At 40.9% G+C, this 24,284-nt stretch overlaps 1 protein-coding gene across 2 annotated transcripts in view; it reads left to right on the top strand.

Annotated features, from left to right (window-relative positions):
• LOC138788101 (mucin-2-like) overlaps positions 1-24,284 on the top strand; it is a 61,754-nt gene that overhangs the window by 12,445 nt on the left and 25,025 nt on the right. For both annotated transcript variants that reach the window (XM_069965633.1, XM_069965632.1), the window contains exons 13-33: positions 380-500; positions 3,756-3,894; positions 4,996-5,100; positions 5,424-5,496; positions 6,321-6,458; positions 7,563-7,727; positions 8,165-8,259; positions 9,523-9,652; positions 12,029-12,278; positions 12,653-12,705; positions 12,792-12,898; positions 13,292-13,443; positions 13,541-13,682; positions 14,348-14,458; positions 14,575-14,760; positions 17,435-17,674; positions 18,798-18,954; positions 20,132-20,272; positions 21,427-21,489; positions 22,052-22,171; positions 23,043-23,066. In XM_069965633.1, the coding sequence (XP_069821734.1) occupies positions 380-500; positions 3,756-3,894; positions 4,996-5,100; positions 5,424-5,496; positions 6,321-6,458; positions 7,563-7,727; positions 8,165-8,259; positions 9,523-9,652; positions 12,029-12,278; positions 12,653-12,705; positions 12,792-12,898; positions 13,292-13,443; positions 13,541-13,682; positions 14,348-14,458; positions 14,575-14,760; positions 17,435-17,674; positions 18,798-18,954; positions 20,132-20,272; positions 21,427-21,489; positions 22,052-22,171; positions 23,043-23,066 (2,712 nt within the window). The remainder of the gene's footprint in view (positions 1-379; positions 501-3,755; positions 3,895-4,995; positions 5,101-5,423; positions 5,497-6,320; positions 6,459-7,562; positions 7,728-8,164; positions 8,260-9,522; positions 9,653-12,028; positions 12,279-12,652; positions 12,706-12,791; positions 12,899-13,291; positions 13,444-13,540; positions 13,683-14,347; positions 14,459-14,574; positions 14,761-17,434; positions 17,675-18,797; positions 18,955-20,131; positions 20,273-21,426; positions 21,490-22,051; positions 22,172-23,042; positions 23,067-24,284) is intronic.

Genomic DNA, 24,284 nt, shown 5'->3' with positions numbered 1-24,284 from the left:
GTGCACACTTAGTATGAGACCGGCTGTTCCGTGACCTGGCTGGGTCACGGAACGGCCGGTCTCAGAAAAGATCATCCCAGTCGGTACTGCAGTACCGGCCGGATGATCTTTAGCGCCGCAGAGTTCTGATGCGGGCGCATCCGTGCGCGGCCACATCAGAACTCCCCACTGCACACTAAGGCGCCGCTAGGGATCCCGGCCGGAGAGTATACCATGTGTATACACTCTGGCCGGGATTCCCTCGGCTTGCAGCACAACATAAGTTCCGTACCAAGCACGGCCGTTGCAACAACGACTGTGATTAGTACGGAACTAACGTTGTGTGAACGTGGCTTTTATCTGTATAATGACATGAGATAATATTTCATCCATCTTTTAGGCACTGTCCTCGATGACCTTTCTAGAAATTTCACCTGTGTCCCAGTCAGCAACTGCCCTTGTTTTTTTAATGGACATGTTTACAGCCCCGGAGATCATATTCGCTCTGAATGCAGTCTGTGGTGAGTAAGAAAACAAACAATGGTGAAAGGTATCCTTCCTATTGTATGCCCATTGCTTCATTCCGTGCATCAACGACAAACAATTGATGGCTGGACTTTCGCAATCTCAACAGGGCTTGGTCACACGTAGTTGTGATCACAGTAACTTTCAATAAGGATAGGGGGTGTTCAGTATTATACATTGGAAACTATTAAGCCCTTACGCAATACTTATTTTCTTCCTGATGTGATAACGCATTTTCACAGACCTAATTCTGATTTATGTGACCGATTGATAAACCTGTCAATGTAAGTTTTTTACTTTCGTAAGTTAAGGCCACCCTTGCTGTGTATATAGAAAATAAAGTTATACAGTGGTACCTTGGTTTAAGAGCATTGCTTTGGTTTAAGAGCTCCTTGTACTGGGTGGTAGCTAGAGTGGAGGAGGGACATGGTCTGCATAACGGGGTCTACAGCACTGTACTCTGACCCAGGAAGTCTCCCTCACCTTCCAAATCATAGCAGATCTACTTCAGGCTGGGGCTTGCATCAGGGGACAGGACTGTGGAGGTAATCTCTCTATAGCTGTATCCCCTCTCTCCTCGGGCTGAGAGTGCTGCATGCATGTACCCACATCTGTCCTGCTCATTCCTTCCTGCTCCCTGGAGTCTCTGTCAGCCCTTGTGTTTCCCATCCTCTCCATTACTGTACAGTAACTTATATCACATATTCTGCTGTTTCTGAATGTTTTTTTCATTAGTTTTACATGTTATTCAGAATAATAAATCATTATTTTTGGGGTGTGGAACCAATTGTCTGCATTTCTATGATTTCTTATGGGAAAATTTGCTTTGGTTTAAGAGTGGATTTGGATTACAAGCACGGTCCCGTAACGAATTATGTTCGTAATCCAAGGCACCACTGTACTTACCTCTTCATGCTCCTTGGTGTCCTCCTGCCTGTTTCTCGCCCACCGCATCCAGGGCCGATTCTAGCTTTTCTGCCGCCTGAGGCGAAAACTGACAAAGCCCCCCCCCCCCCCCCCTCAGAGCAATAGTCAGAGAGAGAAGATCCAGGACAGGCACAGTGCATTACCGCAGTGTGTATGGGACACCACTATAGATAACAGTGTGCTCTGTGCAGTGACCAGATTTTTTAACTGTTTGAGCCACTATGGGCCCCCTGGGAGCTTCAAAACAAACAACAATCTACAACTGCTGACCTCTGACCTCAGGAGCCGGAGAAGAGCCATAAAACGGGCTGCTCTGTTAACTCTTTCAGTACTGCAGAATGTAGAGTATTACTGTGCATCACTTACATTCTGCAATACAGAAAGAGTTAACAGCAGAGCAGAACATTACTTTTATGCCTCTTCTCCTGCTCTTGCACTGTGCTGAGGTCAGCTCGGAGGTCGGCAGTGCAGAGAAGACATAATATAGCGTCCCCGCTGCTGCTAACTTTTTCTTTTCTACAGTGTGTAAGTGATGCAGAGTATAATAACTATATCTATGTCTTATGTGATGTGAATATGAGGCTTCCAGTGCCTCCTCAGCGCTTCTCATGAGGAAACTGACAGGAAACACGGCTGGGCACTGAGCCGTAACAAGTTGTAATGATAAGGACACAGGACGCTGATGCCGCCCCCCTCAAGGGCTGTGTTATCTGCCGCCTGAGGCAAACACTTCACCTCGCCTCATGGCAGATACGGGCCTGACCGCATCCACCGCTGAAGCTTCTAAATCCATCTGTGCAGTGACAGGCTGCTAAGCCAATCACTGACTTACTGTATATGGGACAGCATTGTGGCCAGTGATTGGCTAAGCAGGCTATCACTTCAGAGACTGCTGCAGAAGCTTCAGTGATGGCTGCGGTGAGTGGGGACCAGGCAGGAGGACACGGGGGAACATGGACAAATAGGTAATATCTTTATTGTCTATATATTTTCATTAGCCGCAGACCATGCACCTCCCATTACACAGGTTAATGTGTGGTCACCAGGCCGTTGATTTTTTAACATGCTGAATGACAACAATCAGCCAAAGATCGACTGCTTGGCTGATTGTTGTCTTTATTAGGGTCCGTTTACACACACACACAGATTATCTGACAGATATCTGCCAGATTTTTGCAGCCAAAACCAGAAATGGATTTGAAAAAAGAGACATCTCAGTCTTTCCTTTATGACCTGTTCCCTGTTTAAAGTCCATTCCTGGACTTTAAAATCTGTCAGATAATCTGTGTGTGTGTGTAAACGGACCCTTATGCTACGTTTACACGGAGCGATTATCGGGCGAATTTTCGCGATAACGATCGAATTTGAACGATAATCGTACCTGTAAACGTGGCGAACGATCGAAAAAGCGTTCATTTACACGGGGTAATATCTAACCAATTCTGCTTGATTGGGCAGAGAATCACCCCATGTAATACGACCCTTAGCTGTGATCATACACTATGCTGCCTAATAAAGCACAGTATAAGCCCAGTAGTTCTTCCCTGGTGTATACCCTCAGTATATGTCTCTCTAGTTGAGAGCCTATGCTCCAGACATAGTGTTGACAGTAATCTTTTCATTTATAAAATAAAAGCTTTTTGATCTGTTTCTGTATGCGTTTTTTTGTTTGTTTGTTTTTTAACATGAAAGACAATATCATGAGATGGCAAATAGTCCATGACAATTAATACTAATTGCCTTCGAATTTGTTTAATTTGCTACCAAACACCCTTACCATTCACAATGATTCATATCAAGTCACAACTTCCTTATCCGGGTGACATTGTTATATATATTATGACAAGTAGTGGGAAATATGCTGTTCTCTGAGTCCTATCCTGAGGCAGTGTTCCCACAGGCCAAATATAGACGCCTTGGTCATCATAAAGTATTTTCATAGCTTTGGCTTTTGGCGTCATTATTGGGTTACATGCTTTCACTGCTTCTGGTTCTGTGAGGTTCTCATTTTTACTCAATTACACATTATTATCTCTTGAGCAATAAAACCACAAAATACAAAGAATTGTCTCCACCTATTTAGAGTAAAAGATACTTTATTTGCTAATCCAAAAACGCAATACATTTGTGTTTGTGCACTCCATGACCCTCAGCCAGTCTTATCCACATTTAGATGATTTTGCATTTCAGCTTAGTTCTATTTATTTGAATGGGGCCAAGCTGCCATATTTCGTACAGCTGATACGTCTCTCATCTCTCGGTCTAATCTTATAAACCTATTTAAATTTATTGTATGATATAGTATAAGTTTTATTTTTTTACAGTGAGTGTCAAATGGGCCAGTGGAGCTGCAAAAACACCCCTTGCCCAGGTAGATGTTCCATAGAAGGCGGCTCTGTTGTCACAACATTTGATACTGACACATATCGATTTCATGGAGCTTGTATTTATGCCTTGGTCACGGTAAGTCAGTACGGCATGGTTTGGAAGTATATAAAATAGAGGTGATGCTACAATTCTTTTTGCATAAGAGGTAAACTACTGGATGGCCAAAGTGAACTTAAGATACCATATGAAGTAGGCAAATATTGACCAAAAACATAGCTGCTTTCTTCCATAAATAGCACCACTTTTGTCCTCAGTTTGTGTGTGGTATTACAACTTACTTTTAAGAAAATATAGGTTGTGTGAACATGGCCTATGGTTGTATCCATGTTTTCCGGGACTCCCTTGGGCTGCATCAAAGTTCTTCAGCTGCAACAAAGAAAATGTTGATCGTTCAGGTTTGGTCAAACATTGCCAAACCCGAAATTTCGGCAAGTTTGATCAACACTATTCCCAATCTAGATAACCATACAAATAATAGTAGAGTGCAGATTAATAGGTGATAGAACCAGAAATAAAAGGAAAACTTTAATCCCATTTGCAGCAAAAGTTCGAGTTTCCCATAAACCGACAACAAGATATTACCTCATTCCCATTGTATAACATTAGCTAAGTAGTTGAATTTAGTTAATAAAGCTGAGTCGCTCATGACTTCAATGGTTATCTCCCAGTGCTTTGTTTTCCCTGTGGTCGTGCTTTAGGTGAATTGCACATGTGTGAATCTAGGGCTTTGTTCCCACTTCAGGAAGATATCAGGCAAAAGCAGCTGTCTCATTATATAGAGAGCCCTTCATAATGATCATGTTCTTTTTTATATAACGAGACTACCGTCTTTAATAATAATGATATTTATTTGTATAGCGCCAACAAATTCCGCAGTGCAGTCTTTGCCCAATATGTTCCGGAAATGGGCACATAGTTAAGAACTGATTAAGTGTTCTTGCAGTGGAAAACTGGGATTTGTTTGGACATTTCTATATCAGTAGTTTGGACAATCTAATTTTCAGTGCATATTTGTGTTCTTAGGAAGTATGTCTCAATAAGAGAATATATGAGCCAAATCATAGTAGTTACTTCTGTAGCCTCATATATATACAGTAATCTGCATTTAAGGGACTTGTATCCTTTTCCTGATTTTTTTGGCTGATGTGTTTGTTTAATTTTATTTTTGTTACACAGAGTCCAATCTTTCCCGATGAAGGAAGTGTTATGGGAACATTTGAGAAGTGCGGTGTGAGCTCCTCAGAAACTTGTTTCACCAATGTTATTTATACATCTTCAAATGTAAGTTTTTTTTCTGCGTGTAATAAAATTAATATTCAGCCCAGTCCATATAAAAGTCTGACATGACAACTGATTTCACAGAATTGACCCCATACCAGTTTCACTGGACTGAAAAACATCACATGTGAACGAGCCATTCTAAATTGGAAAAACATAGTATATGGGCAGCTATCATAAGCCGGCCATTGCTAATGCAGTGTTAAATAAATAATTTTATTCTCTATATACCATCTGCATCAGCAATTGAAATAGTATATAAATTTTCTAGGGTATTATATTGGATACTGGCTATATTTTCTAATATTTTCTGTACCTTATTGTAGGGGATAATAATACTATCAAAGCAGGAACAGATAACAGTGGATGGACAGATAAAACAACTCCCATACGTTACAGGTGAGTGTAAACTATTCCTAGATGTACAGCAGCCAAAAATAAAAACAGCAATATGCGCAGAGTCCTCTTTCTCTACTGCCTTACCAGGATGGCTGGTTTACAGGTTGTATGGGTATTTGGGGGGTAGTTTTTGCCCTGCTTTATTTCATTACACTGTGTTATGTATTTAATTTTGTATTATTTGTATTATTTTCCATTTATGCTGTTCCCAGTAGTCCTAGTGGTAGATTTGGATCCCTGTATGGCGGGGTGCACACCCCTACCTTAGGGTGTTGCCAACCTTGCTTTAATTGTTTTTAAGTCCTGTGCACTGCCTTTTATCAATAAACTTTGTTATTGTGTTAGATTTTGGTGGGCACAGTTCTTTTTGCACATGCTTTTTTTTTTTTGTTTTCTGTACAAAAATAAAAACTTGACAACATTTTTATTTGCAGTAACTGCCGTATTCCCAATGATATGTCTGTACTTTGCACTACTGGAGTTTGGGCATAACGTGTGACATATACATAGAGATAAATGCAACACTATATAACATTTTCTTTTGAGATTTGAGCTCCAATCTATGTCGTTTGTGCAGCTTTTTTTACGTAACTGTTAATATTTTGATGTTGCACAAAAATGTATCAAACTCTCTGTGCCTAATGATAAATTCTGTGCACGTCAGAAAGTATAAGCAAATGAGGAAAAGTGCACTAAACCCTGCAGATGATAGTGTCAGTCCAGTAAAAATAATCCCACTTTATTATAGTATATATGGCCAGCAAACATAATACTTCTAAGTATGTTTCAGTTGGTTCCTGATGACCTGTTGCCTCTTCTTACAGATGAAATTGTAGTGATAAGACTTTCCTCTACAAATATCCTCCTCATAACAACATTTGGCCTTGAGATTATGGTGCAGAGAGTCCCCGTCTTCAGTGCCTACATAAAGCTCAACAGAGATTACTTTGGAACCACCAAAGGTATGAATACATGGTCAGACTTAAAACCCGATACCTTACATGTTTTCTTTATTTCCTCGACTCATGCTAAAATACAACCTGTGAGACTATGAGTCAGTGCTGTTCCCTGTGTAGTAGGTTTTTCTCAATATTTCTCAAGTATCCCCTACTCATGATTACAGAACTCAAAGATAGATATACCGTGCTGCACAGTAAAAGGAAAGCATGAGAAAAGAAGAGGTATCCATTGGAGTTGCGACTGGCAAGGCCGGATTATGGTTTGAGTTCCCCGCTACCTGTCCAGAACTTGCACCTTTCTTGATCTTGAGAGGCAGCAAGTCCTGGGGTGGGTTTTTAAGCATAGGCCTGCATAAAAAAGCAAGCACAGGAGCATAGCTGGGATAGGAACATGTGCTCCTGGCGCAAGTAGGACTGTAGTAGAGGGGTTGCCCATCCACAGATCTGTCTGTGCAGAAAATTTTCCCTGCATTGCTCTGTGCGGCAGAGTTATTAAGGGCCTTCTAAGTCAAATGAGCTGGCGAGTTCAGACATTATATGGATACTCTATTAAGAAGCACTGTGTAATGCTTAATTTGCCCAGAGGGGGGCACAGCTTTAATATTGAACACATAATGCTAAGTAGGGATGGTCCGAAACTGCCGAGGTTCGGGTTCGTATGAACCCGAATGCTCGGCATCAGATTTCCGCAGTCTGCTTACTCCGTGCAGCGGGTGGATACAGCGGGAGGACCGCCTGGAAAACTGGGATACAGCCTATGGCTATGGCTGTATCCCAGTTTTCCAGGCGGTCCTCCCGCTGTATCCACCCTCTCCACGTAGCGGGCAGACAGGGGGAATCATTTCCCAGAGTTCGGGTTCGTACGAACCCGAACCGAACTAGGTTCGGACAATCCCTAATGCTAAGTTCACAAATAAATTACAGATGATCCCTGGGGGTTTCTAAGAGCTCGATACCTTGTGATCAGTTTATTGTCAGTTCCTTGCTAACATCCACAACAAGTCCTTGAATTACCTACTTATTTATATATTATGTAAAGATGAATATACATAATGTAGTGGCCATATTTAGGTAGAAACTACATTATTCCATTTTTTGTACAAATAGGTCTATGTGGCAACTTCAATGCTGAAACTAAAGATGACTTCCTTGCCAGTTCTGGAATTGTAGAGGGAACAGTGACAGTTTTTGTAGACTCCTGGAGGGCAGCTGCTAAATGTTCACCAGCCCAGAATATGGATGTCAACCCTTGCTCAATGAGTATATCTAATGGTAAGTCCTAAGTGGATCTGAATCCCAACAGTGTTGTGCTTTTATGAGATGGTTGTGTCCCTCACAGTAATACTTGCTGGACATGAGTGGTAGCTTTCATAGAAAGTATATTTATGGCTTCATTCCTGCTCTGCTCTCTCCTTCTATACCCCGTTAGGGTCATCTCTGGAATCTACCCCCACCACTTCAGTGCCCCTGCCCCGCTCTGTTGACCTCTAATACTGATAGACCTTCCTTATACAGTTTGCAACCTGCTCCTAGTTTGAAATTGTCATTATGTGTGTTGTGTCCCCCCCCCCCCCAGCAATACAATGATAAAAGCAAGGTCTACGTGTCCCGGTTGTCTGGTTTCACTAACTGTCCTGGACAGACAAAAGGAATTACTAGAGTTATTTATTTAAGGAACAAGTCACAAATGTATTTTTTGTTTTCATCAGAATTATTCGCACAGACCCATTGCTCTGTTCTGGTCAACCATGAAAGTCCATTCAAAACATGCCATTCCTTAGTGGATCCGGACCCCTACTACAAGGTAAAATGGGTCATTGAACAAACATAGATTGGATTCTGAAAATAAGATTATATATGAAATAGAGCATTAAATAACCACGTGTTCCGTTGTCTGAGTTACGGAAATCTGATGCAACAAGACTTTTTTTTTTTAACTTATTACCAATACAACTACTATAGAACACAGTTAGGGTCCTATTCCACGGGCCGAGGAGGGCCCGATCAACGATGTAAACGAGCGGCGATCTGCTAGATCGCCACTCGTTTACTGGGCCTATTCCACGGCCCGATGATCGTTGAGCGAGGGCTGCAAGGACATCATTACCGATGTCCTTGCAGCCCTTGCAGCATCATACATTACCTGCAGGGCTGCTTCTCCTCCATGCTGTCTTCGTACCCGGGTCCCGCACGCTCTATCTTCAGAATGGCCGGTCAGCTGACAGGCCACACTCAGCCAATCACAGGCGGCGGCGGTCCCGGCCTGTGATTGGCTGAGCGCTCTGTCAGCTGACCGGCCATTCTGAAGATAGAGAGCGTGGGACCCAGGGATAAAGACAGCGCGGAGGAGAAGCCGCCTAGACAGGTAATGTATGATGATGCTGCTGCTTGTGAAATCGTTGGTCGCCCGCCGCGCACCGCTATTCAACCGTAGCGATGTGCGGTGGGGGAACGATGATTTTAGGTCTGGCCCTAAATGAACGATCAGCCGATGACACGATCATCGGCTGATCGTTCTCTCTATTTCACCGAACGATAATCGGACGAATCGGGCCAAATGGGGCCGATCCGGCCGATTATTGTTGCTGTGGAATAGGGCCCTTAGGCCTTTTTAGGCCAGTTAGGATTTTTTTGCGGATTCTCTGTTAGAAATCAATGGGGTCCACCATTTTCTACGAATTGTAACCTTTTGGTATCTGTATTTTTGTATAAAAAAAAATACTGATGAGTTGTAACTGACATGTAGAAAAAAAAATAAGGGACTTACAGAAAAATATGGATGCACTATATATGCCCAATCTGTAACTTTTAGCGTATTGTATGGTTGGATAGCAGGAGGAATCTACGGACTTGAAAAAAATACTGAACATGTGAATTAGGCCTAAGGCTGCAGTTCTTGCTAAGCAGCAGCCTATTAGTCTTTGGGCCAGTGCCTAGCACTGTATGCATCATAAACAACTGCTTGGAATAAGAATTCACAATTATCAGGAAAATATACAATGAATGAAGTCACCTATTTTTTGGGTAGCCCTGTATAACGCTTTACACCTGATATTCTTTGTTTTAGAGATGCATCTATGACGCTTGCAATTACCAAGAGACTGTTAACTTCATCTGTGCTGCTCTGGGATCCTATGCCCGGGCCTGTGCTGCCAAAGGAGTCACACTAAAGGATTGGAGGACCTTCACCAACTGCAGTGAGTAGATGAATCATCATTACAGTAAGATAGCCAAAGCTTTAAGGGCAGACATTGCTATATATTACACTATAAAACTATTGGCTGAATGCGCATTTCTAGGAATAATAAATGCCCCACATAAAACGGCCAGCGATCAGCCAACAAGGAAGAAAATTCTCGTTCTTCAGCTGATCGCAACTTTTGTGTAAACAATAAAACCATTGTTATTGGTCACACTTCACCCTGTGTAAATAGAAGATGCACAACTGACCATATTAATGTTAAGTGCTACAAGAATTATATACTAGGAGTTATGAAGGCTCGGTGAGCGGGCGCTGATCACAGAGATCACTGCTCATTATTGGGAGCCCACAAGGTATCCCTTAGGCACCAATTTTGTACCTCCCTATTTTGGGGCCAAAAAAAACTGCAGTTTGTTACATAGTTACATAGTTACATAGTTAATACGGTAGAAAAAAGACACATGTCCATCAAATTCAACCGAGGAGGGGATGGATACAGGGAAGGGGGAGGGGTGATAGGTTCTATACATATGCATTTATATTATTTTGGTCTAAGAACTTGTCTAGGCCGGTTTTGAAGCCCTCTACTGTTTTTGCTGTGACCAGATCCTGTGGTAGACTGTTCCACAGATTCGCAGTTCTCATGGTAAAGAAGGCTTGTCGCCTCCGGAGATTGAACCTTTTTTTCTCCAGGCGGAGGCAGTGCCCCCTTGTCCTTTGAGGGGGTTTTACCTGGAACATCTTTTCCCCATATTTCTTGTAGGGGCCATTTATATATTTAAATAAGTTAATCATATCTCCCCTTAAACGTCTCTTCTCCAGACTAAACAAATGTAATTCTTTTAATCTCTCCTCATAACTAAGATGCTCCATTCCCCTTATTAGTTTAGTTGCCCGTCCTTGTACCCTCTCCAGCTCTAGAACATCCTTTTTATGAATCGGGTTCCAAAACTGGACGGCATACTCCAGATGGGGCCGCACCAAAGCTTTATAAAGCGGTAATATTATATCCCTGTCCCGTGAGTCCATGCCTGTTTTAATGCATGACAATATCCTGCTGGCCTTAGAAGCAGCTGACTGACATTGTGTGCTGTTCTGTAGTCTATTATCTACAAGTACACCCAGATTCTTCTCCATCAGCGACTCTCCCAGAGTAACTCCCCCTAGGACATATGATGCATGTGGGTTATTAGTACCCAGGTGCATAACTTTACATTTATCCACATTGAACCTCATTTTCCAAGTGGACGCCCAAACACTCAGTGTGTCTAAGTCATCCTGTAACATCTGCACATCCTCCACAGACTGTACTGTACTACAAAGCTTGGTGTCATCTGCAAAGATAGAAACATTGCTGTTAATTCCATTCTCAATATCATTAATAAACAAGTTAAACAGAAGAGGGCCCAGTACTGACCCTTGTTCTGCTTTTTGGTGGTTTTCTTTGTGTTTTCTTATTTTAGTGCAAATTACTACAGGTGTTTTTATCTCTGGCATTTCTTTCTATTATTAGTCATGTGATTCTTTTATTATTTAATACAAGGATTTCTCTTGAAGAATTAGAGATAAAACACCAGAAAAAAACAGCAATATGCAAATAGACATACCATTTTTTCTGTAATTTTTACCTCCCTACACCTAAGTTTTTTGAAAGAAAAAAAAATACCAAAAAGAAAAAAAACAAACACACAGCCTGCTGCTGCCCAAAAATGTCATGTGGGTATTGCGTTTCATTTTTCCTCATAGTCTTTCATCTAATATCTGGCTGTATAAACTGTACCTCAATGACTGTAATGTGGTATCTGGAAAATGTGGCCTGTTGAGAAAGTTCCTCGACCAATTCGACACTGCTGGTAATTACTAGAACTATCTGATTCACCAATACGAATGAAAAATTGCTCAAAGCATCAAAACAAAGAAACTCCTATTTTTGTAACCCATCACAGGTTCTTTCTCATTTTACAGAATAAAATAACACATGAAAGCCTTAATATATTTCTGGTACAATGAAAAACATTAGGATGGACCCCATGACATGCCAGTGAAGTTCACCAGGTGCTGTTGGTATTCATCATGTTAAAGATTGATACCATGTTATCTACTCCTGTGATGGAACAAATATACAGCAGTATAAGTACAGTGCATTATACTGTACATTTGGTTACCACCTTTACTATATAACATAGAATTGTATTGTCACTTCACTTTTATAGGAAATTTCTAAGTACGTAGTACTATACAACAGTGCCATCTAGCATGTATGCTACTCAACAGCAAAATATTAAGCCATTCTTTTACTTACATAAATTCACTTTTTCAAACATTAGCTTTAACATAACAACTAAAATGAATCTGACATCTCTTCCTCCAGCTATTAAGTGCAGCGGTAACCAGACCTTCAGCTATGACACTACCACGTGTGGTCGGACCTGTCTGTCTCTCTCCAATATGGATTTGGAATGCTATCCCAATGAGATCCCAATTGAAGGCTGTAATTGTCCTATCGGACTTTATCTGAATAACAAACAGCAATGTGTTCCAAAATCACAATGTCCCTGCTACTTAGATGCAAACACTATGATAATGCCTAACCAACAAACAGCCTACAATGGTCTCACATGGTAAGTGCTGGTTTCTTTCTACTGTAACCTCCTTGATGATTTGCATTCCTTGACCGGCTTATAGCCAGGGGACACCTAACTGGAGATTGTCCAGTTGGGTTCCCACCAATCTAGTACTGAGGCCTATCCTAACATAGCCCATCAATTAAGGAACCAGAAAATCTTTATATTTCTGTCCCTTTTACAATATAGTAATATAATAATTTTAGAACATAGTATACAAATACTTGCTGCATATACAGTGTAGAATAATTTAAAAATATAACATACAATATAACTTACTTTAATAATGGTAATACTGTATTTGCTGCTTATACAGTGTGAAGTGAAAATTATTGTGTTAATGTGGTTATATTGTTCTGCTTACTTTTCAGTTACTGTGCCAGTGGACGCCTCAGTTGTATAGGAAAACCAATGGATTTTATAGGTACTGAGTGATTTTTATTACAATTCGATATATAATTTGTCATACTGAGCCTTCCTCTCATTATAGTTCTCTCTTTACATTATTAGAAACCTGTGAGGCTCCTAAAGTAATGAAGACTTGCGGGTCCGTGTCTGATAAATTTGGAGCAGCTTGTGCCCCAACATGTCAGCTTCTGGCTACAGGCGTCCGTTGTGTATGTGTCATGTCAATATTGTGTTGTAGATTTCTACCTGAGGGTGCGTTCACATTACGGAATTCTCACCCCCGCCTGCTCCCGCTTGGCTCTCTGTTGTCCCATAGACTCCTTTCTATGGAGTCAGGCAGATTCCGACATCCGCCCAAAGAATAGACATGTCCATTCTTTGGGCGGATGGCAGAATCCACTCAAGCAGAAAATGGAGTCTATGAGACGGGCGTAGACCCAAGCAGGAGCATACGAGGGGCGAGCAGCAGAATCTGTGAGAATTTCATAATGTGAACGCATCCTAACAGTTTTAAGACAAAGAATAGTCCCTACCTTGTAGTCTACACCATCCAAATTTTATATAAACAAAGAAAAATTGTCATTTTCTGCTTGCATTTATAGATACCCACCAAATGTGAGGCTGGTTGTGTCTGTCCAGCTGGTACTTACGAGGATCTTGATGGCAACTGTGTTGCGGAGAGTGAATGTTCCTGTGAATATGGTGGCATCATTTACAGAAATGGGGAATCCATGTATGGAGAATGTCAGAGCTGGTAAGAAAGGACATGCCAAGCATTATATGATAATAATGATAATCAAACATCAGATTAAAGAAAGACATGTTCATCTTGTGTCTAACTCATTTTTCAGCACCTGTAGTGGAGGTCATTGGCAATGTGAGGAAACGCCAAACTGTGCATCCACCTGTATGATGTTTGGGGAAAGCCACATCAAAACATTTGATGGACAACAATACTTGTTCGATGGAAACTGTGAATACACCTTAGTCACTGTAAGATCCTTTAATGCTCACTAGTGTTCATACAGCAAACTAAAAATTCAATATTTCCACAATGCACAATCCATACTATTAACACAATAAATGTGGCCATACACCTAACTGTTGGCTGAACAATTGCTCACTTGACAGTTATCTCTCCCTTCTGAAACATGAACCTTCAGCACGGTTGAACGTTTCTGTGTTCTCTATGGGAAGGGGAGGGGTAAACCACAGTCAGACTGCTCTGGCGGGGACTTATCTCTTCAAGAGCAAAGTGGTTGGGCAGTGAAATTCCATTACACTCCACCCCTATCTCCACCAACATCATTTGTTGCTGGAATCCCAGGAGACCCCCCCCCCCCCATACACATTATACTGATGGCCGAACCCACCACTAATGAAGACACTGAATATAGATGCATCCTGGTAATTCATAGAACAGACCAAAGCAACATGCAGGGGATCCTCCTGGTACTCCTCCCACACTCCAAAAACTTACTGATAAAGTAATCTGGAATTTAGATTATGAGCCCCGACAGGAAACGATTTGAGTGATGACAAGCTCTGTACAATGCTGCGGAATATGTTGGCATCATATAAATATAACAGTTATTGTAAATTATTTTTACCTACCACACCTATAAAATGACTACTCTAAAACTTTTTTTTCCACCTAGGATGGATGTGGGTTGAACTCATCACTGTCTTCATTCAAGATAGTTACAGAAAATGTGATCTGTGGAACCACCGGAGCAACCTGCTCCCGGTCTATCACCATCACCATTGGGGTAAGGATAACAACAGTAAAGCATTAGGAATAAAAATCTTACTACTAGCATGACATAACTCTACTTATAATGCAACATCCGTGAACTCTAGCTAACATGACTGTTTAATGGTGCAGAACACAGAGCTGAAGCTGTCTGATGAAAAGTACTCCATCACCCACGATACACCTGATGTGGATATCGCTGTACATAACAACACCCTCTACATCATGTTTGATATCACTATCCCTGATAAGTTCTACATCTCACTCCTCTGGAACAGGAATATGAATTTATTTATTAAAATCCTAAAGCTCGGCAAGGTAATGTTTGCACTTTAAGTATTATGACTGGTTTATATTTCTTTTGTATGAAGCGCCTTCATTTTCAACATATTGGGGCTGATTTACTAATGTTGTTCCGTCAGAAAAATGTTGTTTCAATTTTCTCTGTCGGTAACTAATGGTGTGCGGCCCACAAATGCCAGAAACCCGACTCACCCCTTGTTTATGTCTAAAAACCTGAAAAGTAGGCATGTTGTGGGCGTGTTCCTTTAACCCTTTAAAGAGTCACTGTCGTATTTTTTTTTTTTTTGCAGAAATCAATAGTCCAGGCGATTTTAAGAAACTTTGTAATTGGGTTTATTAGCCAAATCTGCCATTATCTGCATGTAAAAAGCCTTTTCCCAGGTCCCCCCCTCCTTCCTCTTTTTCATCCACTCTGAAAAATCAGAAAATTGTGACTTGTTGCAGGAGACGTCCCCTGTCTGCTCTAGGGAGAGGGGAGGAGGGAGGAGGAAGGAGGGAGTTAGCCGGCAGCAGAAAGCAGATAACAGAGGATTACAGGCACGGAGCTGGGTGACAGCTGTAATCTGAGCTCAGACAGGTCACTGGTGATGGTCACAGGAGATATCCCGTGAGGGATTTGTAGATTAACTCTTTGTTGTCCTGTTTTGGTCTTTTCTTTAGCTCTCTCCATAGGAGAACAATGAAGACAGGGGGGAGAGCTTCAAACTGCTTTTTCATGATAAAAATGCATTTTTCGGATAATAAACCCAATTACAAAGTTTCTTAAAATCGCCTGGACTATTGATTTCTGAAAAAAAAAAATTCACGACAGTGACACTTTAAGGACATGGCCCATTTTCGTTTTTACGTTTTCGGTTTTTCCTCCTTGTGTTTAAAAGGTCATAGCACTTGCATTTTTCCACCTAGAAACCCACATGACCCCTTATTTTTTGCGTCACTAATTGTACTTTGCAATTACAGGCTGAATTTTTGCATAAAGTACACTGCGAAACCAGAAAAAAATTCAAAGTGTGGTGAAATTGAAAAAAAAAACGCATTTCTTTTATTTGGGGGAAATGTGTTTTTACGCCATTCGCCCTGGGGTAAAACTGACTTGTTATGCATGTTCCTCAAGTCGTTACGATTAAAACGATATATAACATGTATAACTTATATTGTATCTGATGGCCTGTAAAAAATTCAAACCGTTGTTAACCAATATACGTTCCTTAAAATCGCTCCATTCCCAGGCTTATAGCACTTTTATCCTTTGGTCTATGGGGCTGTGCGAGGTGTCATTTTTTGCGGCATGATGTGATCTTTTTATCAGTACCTTGATTGCGCATATACGACTTTTTGATCGCTTTATATTACATTTTTTCTGGATTTGATGCGACCAAAAATGCGCAATTTTGCACTTTGGGATTTTTTTGCGCTGATGCCGTTTACCGTACGAGATCAGGAATGTGATTAATTAATAGTTCGGGCGATTACGCACGCGGCGATAGCAAACATGTTTATTTATTTATTTATTTGTTTACTTTTATTTAAAACCTGGGAAAAGGGGGGTGATTCAGACTTTTATTAGGGGAGGGGGCTTTTTACTATTAACAACACTTTTTTTTTTTTTTTTACACATATACTAGAAGCCCCCCTGGGGGACTTCTAGTATATACACTTGGATCTCTCATTGAGATCTCTGCAGCATAGATATGCTGCAGAGATCCATGAGATCGGCACTCGTTTGCTTTCGGCTGCTGCAGCCGAAAACGAACGAGTGCCGAGCCGAGGACGGCGCCATCTTGGACGCGTTCCCGGCCGGCATCAGTAACGGAGATCGCTCCTCCGGGACAAGGTCCCGGAGAAGCGATCTCCCCCACTAGACCCCAGGGAAACGTTGCCTCCGGTAATCGGAGGCAGCTGTCAACTTTGACAGCTGCCTCCGATTAGCTAATTAGCGGGCACGGCGATCAGACCGTGCCCGCTAATAGCAGCGGTCCCGGGCTACTCGCGGCACCCGGGATCGCGGCACTTCAAAGCGGGGCCGCCGCGCGGCCCCGCTTTGAAGTGCAAGTGAGGACATATGACGTACGCATACGTCCTATGTCCTTAAGAGGTTAAACTCACCATAACCAACATATTTATTAAACAAACCATTATTTTTTGACAGGTTTTGCATTCCAAAAAAACGGCCATTTTTTTAGTTTTGTCATGTGAAAAACCCATCAGAATTACAACGTCCATGTCAGGAACTGTCCAGAGCAGTAGTGAACCCTCTCCTGTTTTAAACAGTTCCTGACATGGACAGAGGTGGCAGCAGAGAATATTGTGTCAGACTTGAAAGAATACACCACTTCCTGCAGGACATACAGGTTGGAGATTTTTAAATAGTAGTAAATTACAAATCTATATAACTTTCTGACACCAGTTGATTTGAAGAATATGCTTTCATGGTCATCATAGATGATCTTTAGTATCAGGGCACTAAGACTAAAGAAGTTTTAGAGATTTTTTCTGATCATTCTATTTAGAGTCAAAATAGAAAGTTTGGATCATATGTTAAACATGATGGATTAATGTCCTTTTTAACCTCATGATTTATGTATTTTCACGTTTCTGGCCTTGTACAGTACTTGATAGAAATAAACTGTTAATGCTACTGTATATTTTGTTGTTTCTGTATAAGTTGCATTTCTTACCTCTTCTCCAGGAATCAGTATGTGGTCTTTGTGGAAACTACAATGGAAACATGATGGATGATTTTCAAACAAGAAGCAAATACGTGGCATCCACTCAGTTTGAGTTCATTAACTCATGGAAAGAGAGACCCACTTGTATGGATGTCAATGCTGCTGTGGATACCTGCGGACAAAATCCACAAAGAAAGACCTGGGGTGAAAAGACTTGTCAGATCCTTCAGTCTGCACCTTTCCAGGCTTGCAATAAACTGGTAAGTGTTTAAAATTTTGTGGTGTTAAAATTTTAGGACATTAGTGGAAACAGTTGTATTGTCTCTGTATATACGGTATACTAGACAGGAGTGTAACATATGCAATTGCAGTGTCCCAGAACAGCCCTTCTCATGCTCATACTTTTATTATAACCAGTTCTGTTCTGGAAAGCTATGGTCCACTGCAAACTGCGTGTATTGTGTTACCCTTCTCAGTATTCAGGTCTGCTATTCCATTCATTTATTGCATTTATATTCAGGTATCAGTGCCTAATGGTATTATGTCGCCCCCTAGTGTTCAAGTCTGGTACTTCTCATGTATATTTCTCTGTATATGCCTAATGGTGTGATGATGCAATGGCTGGATGTCACGTGACTGTGCCCTGCTTCCATGGTAACTCCAATGGTCATCGAGCTTTTGGCTGGGGTTTACCATGTGACTTCCTGTGCTACCTCAGTCTTGTCCTCCACCTTCAGGAGACAAGTTCAGAGTCAAGGGAATAGGTTGTGTTTTTGTCCTCTCTCCCTGCTAAGAGAGAGGCCTGCGTGTGCTCTGCTGCTCCAGTCCACTGGCTGTGTTCCTGTCTCAAGTCTCAAGATTCTCATCTGGGTGTCGATTCTTCAGTCATTCTTCAGTTCCTCTCATCATCATCTTCTCAAATCATCAACAGCAAGTATTTCATTCAAGTCTCATTCCACCCAGCATCTCATGTTCAGTTTCACTACTACTCCCATCATTCAGCATGCTACTCTCACAGCCTATTGCAGCATCACCCATTACTCTGCTTTATTCAAGATTGCCTTATTCCCGGTTGCATCCGGAGAGACTGTTGCTATTAGTTACCACCGTTACAATAAATATACAACTACCGTTGTTTCTGAACCTTGGCATTGGTGTGATAATTGGTGCCCTGACTAAGGACAACGAGGAATCGCACGCCCAGTATTCCCACATGGTCAGGAGCCCGGTTTCTAGCTGTATCACCCTCGTGCCTACACCGTGACCACATTATCCTACAGCTGCCCTGGTTCCTGCCCGTTAGCACCATCTATACTGCGGAGTGGCTCCTAGGGGCCAGGGCATTGCACAATGTCTGATGGTTAACTATCTTCTGCCTTCTAGGTGAATTATGAAAAATACTATGAGGCGTGTGTGAGCGATGCATGTGCATGTGACACGGGAGGAGACTGTGAATGTCTGTGTCAGGCCGTCCAAGCCTATGCTACAGCATGTCTTGCTGCTGGAGTTTGTGTTGACTGGAGGAGACCGGATTTCTGCCGTAAGTTTACAATTATCTGTAGACAAGATGTAAAAGGGGTAACTGTGCTTATTGTACCCCAAGCCTACTGATTTTGCTGTCCTGCACTTCCTTGTGTCTGTGTCAAATCTTCCCACTTAGCCAATGAGTTAGAGGTGCGACACCGCTGAGGACATTGATCAGCTGAGGTGCAAGGTCCTTGCGCGACAGAGACACAAGGAAGTACAGCATAGTAGGGGACAGACATAGAGATAGCAGTGGCATTGGGGGCAATGAGGTAAGTATAGTTTTTTTCTATTTAACTGCACCCTTAAGCATAGTTAGAATGAAACAATATTCTCTGGAATACCCCTTCAGGAATTTTCAGTCTATGAGTTTCTGGTTTATTTAGAGGTAAAAGCACAATTACTTAATTGCTAGGTATCTTAGGTATCTAGGTCATAAAATGAGTAGGAAATTTTTATTGTAAAGTGGTCAATGGTGGGTGCAGAAAGCAAAATATGAAGAAAAAAAAATTACAGCTACAGAGTATTTCAGTTTTTAAAGAAAATAAATAACTGTACTGAATCAAACAGATAAAGCCGTAAGATAAAATAATCAAAATATAAGAAATCACAAATGATTTCATAGTTTTGAAAAGTAGTAAATAACTACTGAATTAGATTAAAAGAAATAACTTGTAACTGGACAAGTATAAGGGCCCAATTACACCGGACGATTATCGCGCGGAAAATCGTTATATTGTTCAAATTTAATCATAATCATTCTGTGTAATTGCAGGAAACGATCGAAAAATCGCTTGTGTGTCGTTGGATCATTCATGTGGATTTGACCCTAAAACCATTGTTAATTGTTTGCTAATCGTTTACTGCAATTCCACAAACGTTCTCTGTAATTCCGCGTTCGTTCACTAATTGTTCAGTGTAATTCCACATCGTTCCTTCTTTTGCAGGGATCAGATGGAGTAAACAATCAAAGTAACAATCGTTGTAGAGATTGTGACTAACGACTATCGTTCTGTGTAATATGGTGAACGATTTCAGGTTAACTATAAACAATATCGTTTGCGATCTTTTATCGTTTATCGCTAATCGTTAAAAATCGCTTAGTCTAATAGGACCCTAAGATGACATTTTAAAAGATGCTCTGTGCCTAATCATCTGAATACACTGATCCAACTTTTTACTTTCTTCTTCAGCCGTTTACTGTGACTATAAAAACACACATGTTAGCAATGGGGACAGCGTTGAAATGAACCCAAATATAACGTGTATATGGCACTACCAGCCTTGCCAGTGTCCATATGCTCCCCATGATTATCCTCATCAAAACAGTGAAGGTAATGTATTCAAGCAGTGGGTAAGTAGGGTTGTACAAAGTGTCTTTCTATCGATTTAATGTCCTTTCCTCATCTATTGCTTGGATGTCTGTTCATATTGCTTAATGGATACATACACTCAGTGGGTGTCCGCACATAGCCAAACACAACCTATACCCTTTGTAATAGAGTGTCTTGAGATCATGTTATTACCGAAAGCTGGTAAGCTGGTTTGGCCAACAGATGTTCACACCGATTTCCTATTACAATTTTTTGCTTGGTATTTCCAAGCAGTCAAGTGTTTTAAGAGATAGACTTTAGCCAAACCCCAATGTTAGAAGTAGCTTAACTCCAGGTACTTAGTTTCAGATGTTGAATGTCAACTTGCCCCTTCTTTTCCCAGACATCATTTGTCAGATGAGAGTTAGGAAGCCTCTACACATGTAAGACAGTGATTAGCCCCTCCGCCCCTCCATCAGGTTCAACCATCCTTTTTCTAATGCATATGGGGGCACTCAGACTCTCATTTACTTGACTGTTTTAAAATGTGTGACTAGCATAGAGAATATATAAATATAACCATAATAACATAAGACAAAAGGAAAGAAATGGGTCACCTAGTGCAGTAATTGGAGGTCAACTTAGAGAATTCAAAAGTGGGTGAACAAATGAATGCTCACATGTGAGGGTTGTGCATATTTAGGCACAACACTATCGAAAGCTCAACATATACTGCAGCCAGCTCCAGGTGCTTCACGGATAGACTGGGAGGTTGAGACAATAGCAATATAGCAGGTTCCCAGCAGCGGCCAACTGGGACAGGGAAGAACCTTCCAAACAAGCCTGGCGCAGGTGTAAGAAAATCCAATGAACTATACACCACCAAGTAGAGTACTCCAAGCGGTGATATAAAATAATAAACGGTATTTATTGGCAGACGCAACGCGTTTCGGCTCTTAAATATATTAGAGCCTTCCTCAGGCAAGATAATAACATAAAACACTCTCTTATAGTGAACTGATCTAGGTACTATTTCCCCATAGATTCATTGGATATAATGCATACTATACAGCATATGTATCATTCATATAGTAAAGTATTACAAATTATATATCCCTTACTGCCATCACATCTTATGGGAGAAAATCATTCTAAATTATATTTTTTTTACACAGGGTGCTACCAGTGTGGCCCAGAGAAGTACTATGATCCAGCCACAAAGACATGCGTCCCATGTAGTAAGTTGTGTATTTTTTATTTTGTTATAACTCAGGGGACATGATGTATGTTTGGGTATTTTTGACATGAAGTTTTATAGCTGTCCAGGTGAAACATGAAGAATACTCAAATTGCCCGGTTCATATACTGTAGCACCCAGCACCTTGTAGAATGCAATTATTTTAAGAAAAACTCACCAATACTTCACTGTATCCCCAAGATCTGACCTCAGGGCCTCAGGAGATCTGGCCTTAGGAGACACAATAACATCCCTGCCTTTTCCACCTTTAACTCCCTCTGGTTGATCAGCCTATAGGTGGGAAGGGGGAGTGCATAATTAAGTGCCCTAGGCACCCTTGGCTTATTGGACCATATCTTTTGGAGTGTCCAAGAATTACTACTATTCCAGAAGATTCCATGGCATTCCCGCACCAACCAGTATTTCACTAATCAACTTTTTTTTTTTTTAGAACAAAGTAGTAGTAGTAGTGGTTGTAGTAGTAAATAAAGTAGTACTAGTATAATATATATATATTAATAACCTCCACTGTATTCTTCCTTTGTTTTCTATTTTATTTGCAGCTGCACCATCATCTACAACACCAGAGCCAACTACAATCCCCAAGTCAACAACATCGGTGCCAACTCCAGAATCAACAACATCAGTAACATCGCCCACGCCAAAATTAACCACAATTGCAGGTTTGTGTTCTTAATTACTTTTATTTTTCTACATAATGACAACTTTTTTGTATACGTTAAGCTCATTGTCAGGAGTGAGAGAAGGTGGTCAGGCAACGGCAAGCTAACAGAAGGCATAACCGATAGCATGAAAATCTAATAGAAGTTAATGTAAAGGTATACAGAAACGGTTCTGTGATAGAACAGAAAGATTCTAGAGTGCAAATACAGGTATAGGCTATGTTCACACAATGTCAAAAATAAAGAAAAGGCGGCTGATTTTGCAATTTAAAATAACGTCCGTTTTTGCCTCGATTTACTGACTGCAATGGCAATGCATTGAAGTCAATGGAAAGACAGACGTCTAATGCACACAATGTATTGAATAACGGACGCTTTTACTGCAGACGTCAAAATAATGATCATGATCATTATTTTTGGATATCTTTTGCAAACAGCGGACACAGTTTTTCTATTGTTACCGTTCTTTCTCCTTTTTTACTATTAAATTCAATGGACTTTTCAATTAAGCCAAAGGCAAATTAGTAATCCCAAACTAGCCGAGATTGCACTAAGGGGAGGCCAGACATTACATAGCGTCCTTTATTTTAGACTAAAAATGACGGACGTAATTTTAAATGAAGCTGAAAAAACCTTGTGTGACCATAGCCATGGGGTATGTTCACACAACGTATATTTTCGTAAAACGGCCGTGATTCTTACGAAAACATACGTGCCATTGCTGCCTATGGGATCTCGGCGGAGTGCATACAAATAGTATACACTCCGGCTGGGATCCCTAGCGACACCGCAAACTACTGACATGTCAGTTTTCGGCGGCCGCTATTCATTGAATGACATGGTTTTACAATCTACTTATTCACTTCCACAGCTTCATCTACAGTTCACATTTCAAGTAAGTACCATATTTTTTATTTATTTATATCATATGCCACAATAACCTACTATTTAACTTAAAGGCTCTTTAAATTATTTTTTTTCCCTTTCATTGAAGGTATACAGTGACATACCTCATTCATTTTCATTACTACTATATTATCCTTCCATATAGAAAAACACAGCAGACATCAAGACACACTTGCAAATGCCAAATAATATTCTTTTGGCAAATATTGGCCATATGCATCGTAAGCTTTTATAGGTGCATATGCTGAAAAAAACAAGTATGTTTTATAATACATATATAATACATATTTTATAACGCACATGGTTGATCTACTACTTGTAGGATTTGTATTATTTGTGCCCCCCCCCCCAAGTGTTTTAATAAAATTTTCAATAGACAAAACAACATAGTGGTAATCAAGGGGGCAGGGAATGGAGAAGAGGTGGGGTAGATGGGTAGGTGTAGGCAGGGGAGCATCAAACAAAAGTATAATTTCAAGCTTCATAATTATAAAACATTAACACCACATTGAGAAAAACCATCATCTAGTCCTTAGATGTTATAAAAAAAAAAAAAAAAGGGAAAGTAAATGTTAAAATGGCAATTTTTCAAAGATAGTCCTTTTAAAAAATTTCTCCGACACACCTGGGAAGGCAAACGTGATGGGCACTGTGAAGCTGACTTAGGGATTTCTCTAAGTTAGAGCCCTTCTAGATGGTCTGATGGTCAATCTGCACTCATTTACAGAGCCTTAACAAGGCATGATCAAATGGGCAGCCTAAAGATCCAATAAGCTGACGTGAGCGTATGCTCATTTATCAGCTGATCTTTGGTCTCATTACCTGAGCAGATGATAAGAATTTAGCAATCCTAGGAACGCATAATCGGTCAGTGTAAAGGGGCCTTTAAACAATAAGGAAAATGTATGGAAATTGTCTCCCCTCCAGATGTAAGAGAGCTGACACTCCAGTGTTTCCTGCAGGTAGCTACCATGTAACGTCTGACCCATTAAATAAAGGGCTAAAGGGAAACTGACAGAACAGATATGTAGATATCAATGCTGTCAGTTTACAAATCCCAAGCAGCTGCTATAACTTTAGGCCACCGATTCCTCTGGAATGATTGACAGGCAGTGGAGGCGGGGCCTGAAGATACAGCCAGCACAAGGAATGGAGAGACAGATACCAAAAAAGAAGCAGCGTGGCTGGCAAGTGTAGACTGCTGCTT

This window comes from Dendropsophus ebraccatus, chromosome 4 (genome assembly GCF_027789765.1).
Source record: "Dendropsophus ebraccatus isolate aDenEbr1 chromosome 4, aDenEbr1.pat, whole genome shotgun sequence".
In the NCBI taxonomy this organism is placed as follows: Eukaryota; Metazoa; Chordata; class Amphibia; order Anura; family Hylidae; genus Dendropsophus; species Dendropsophus ebraccatus.
Note: the sequence above shows the minus strand (reverse complement) of the source record. Positions and strands in the feature narration are given on the sequence as shown.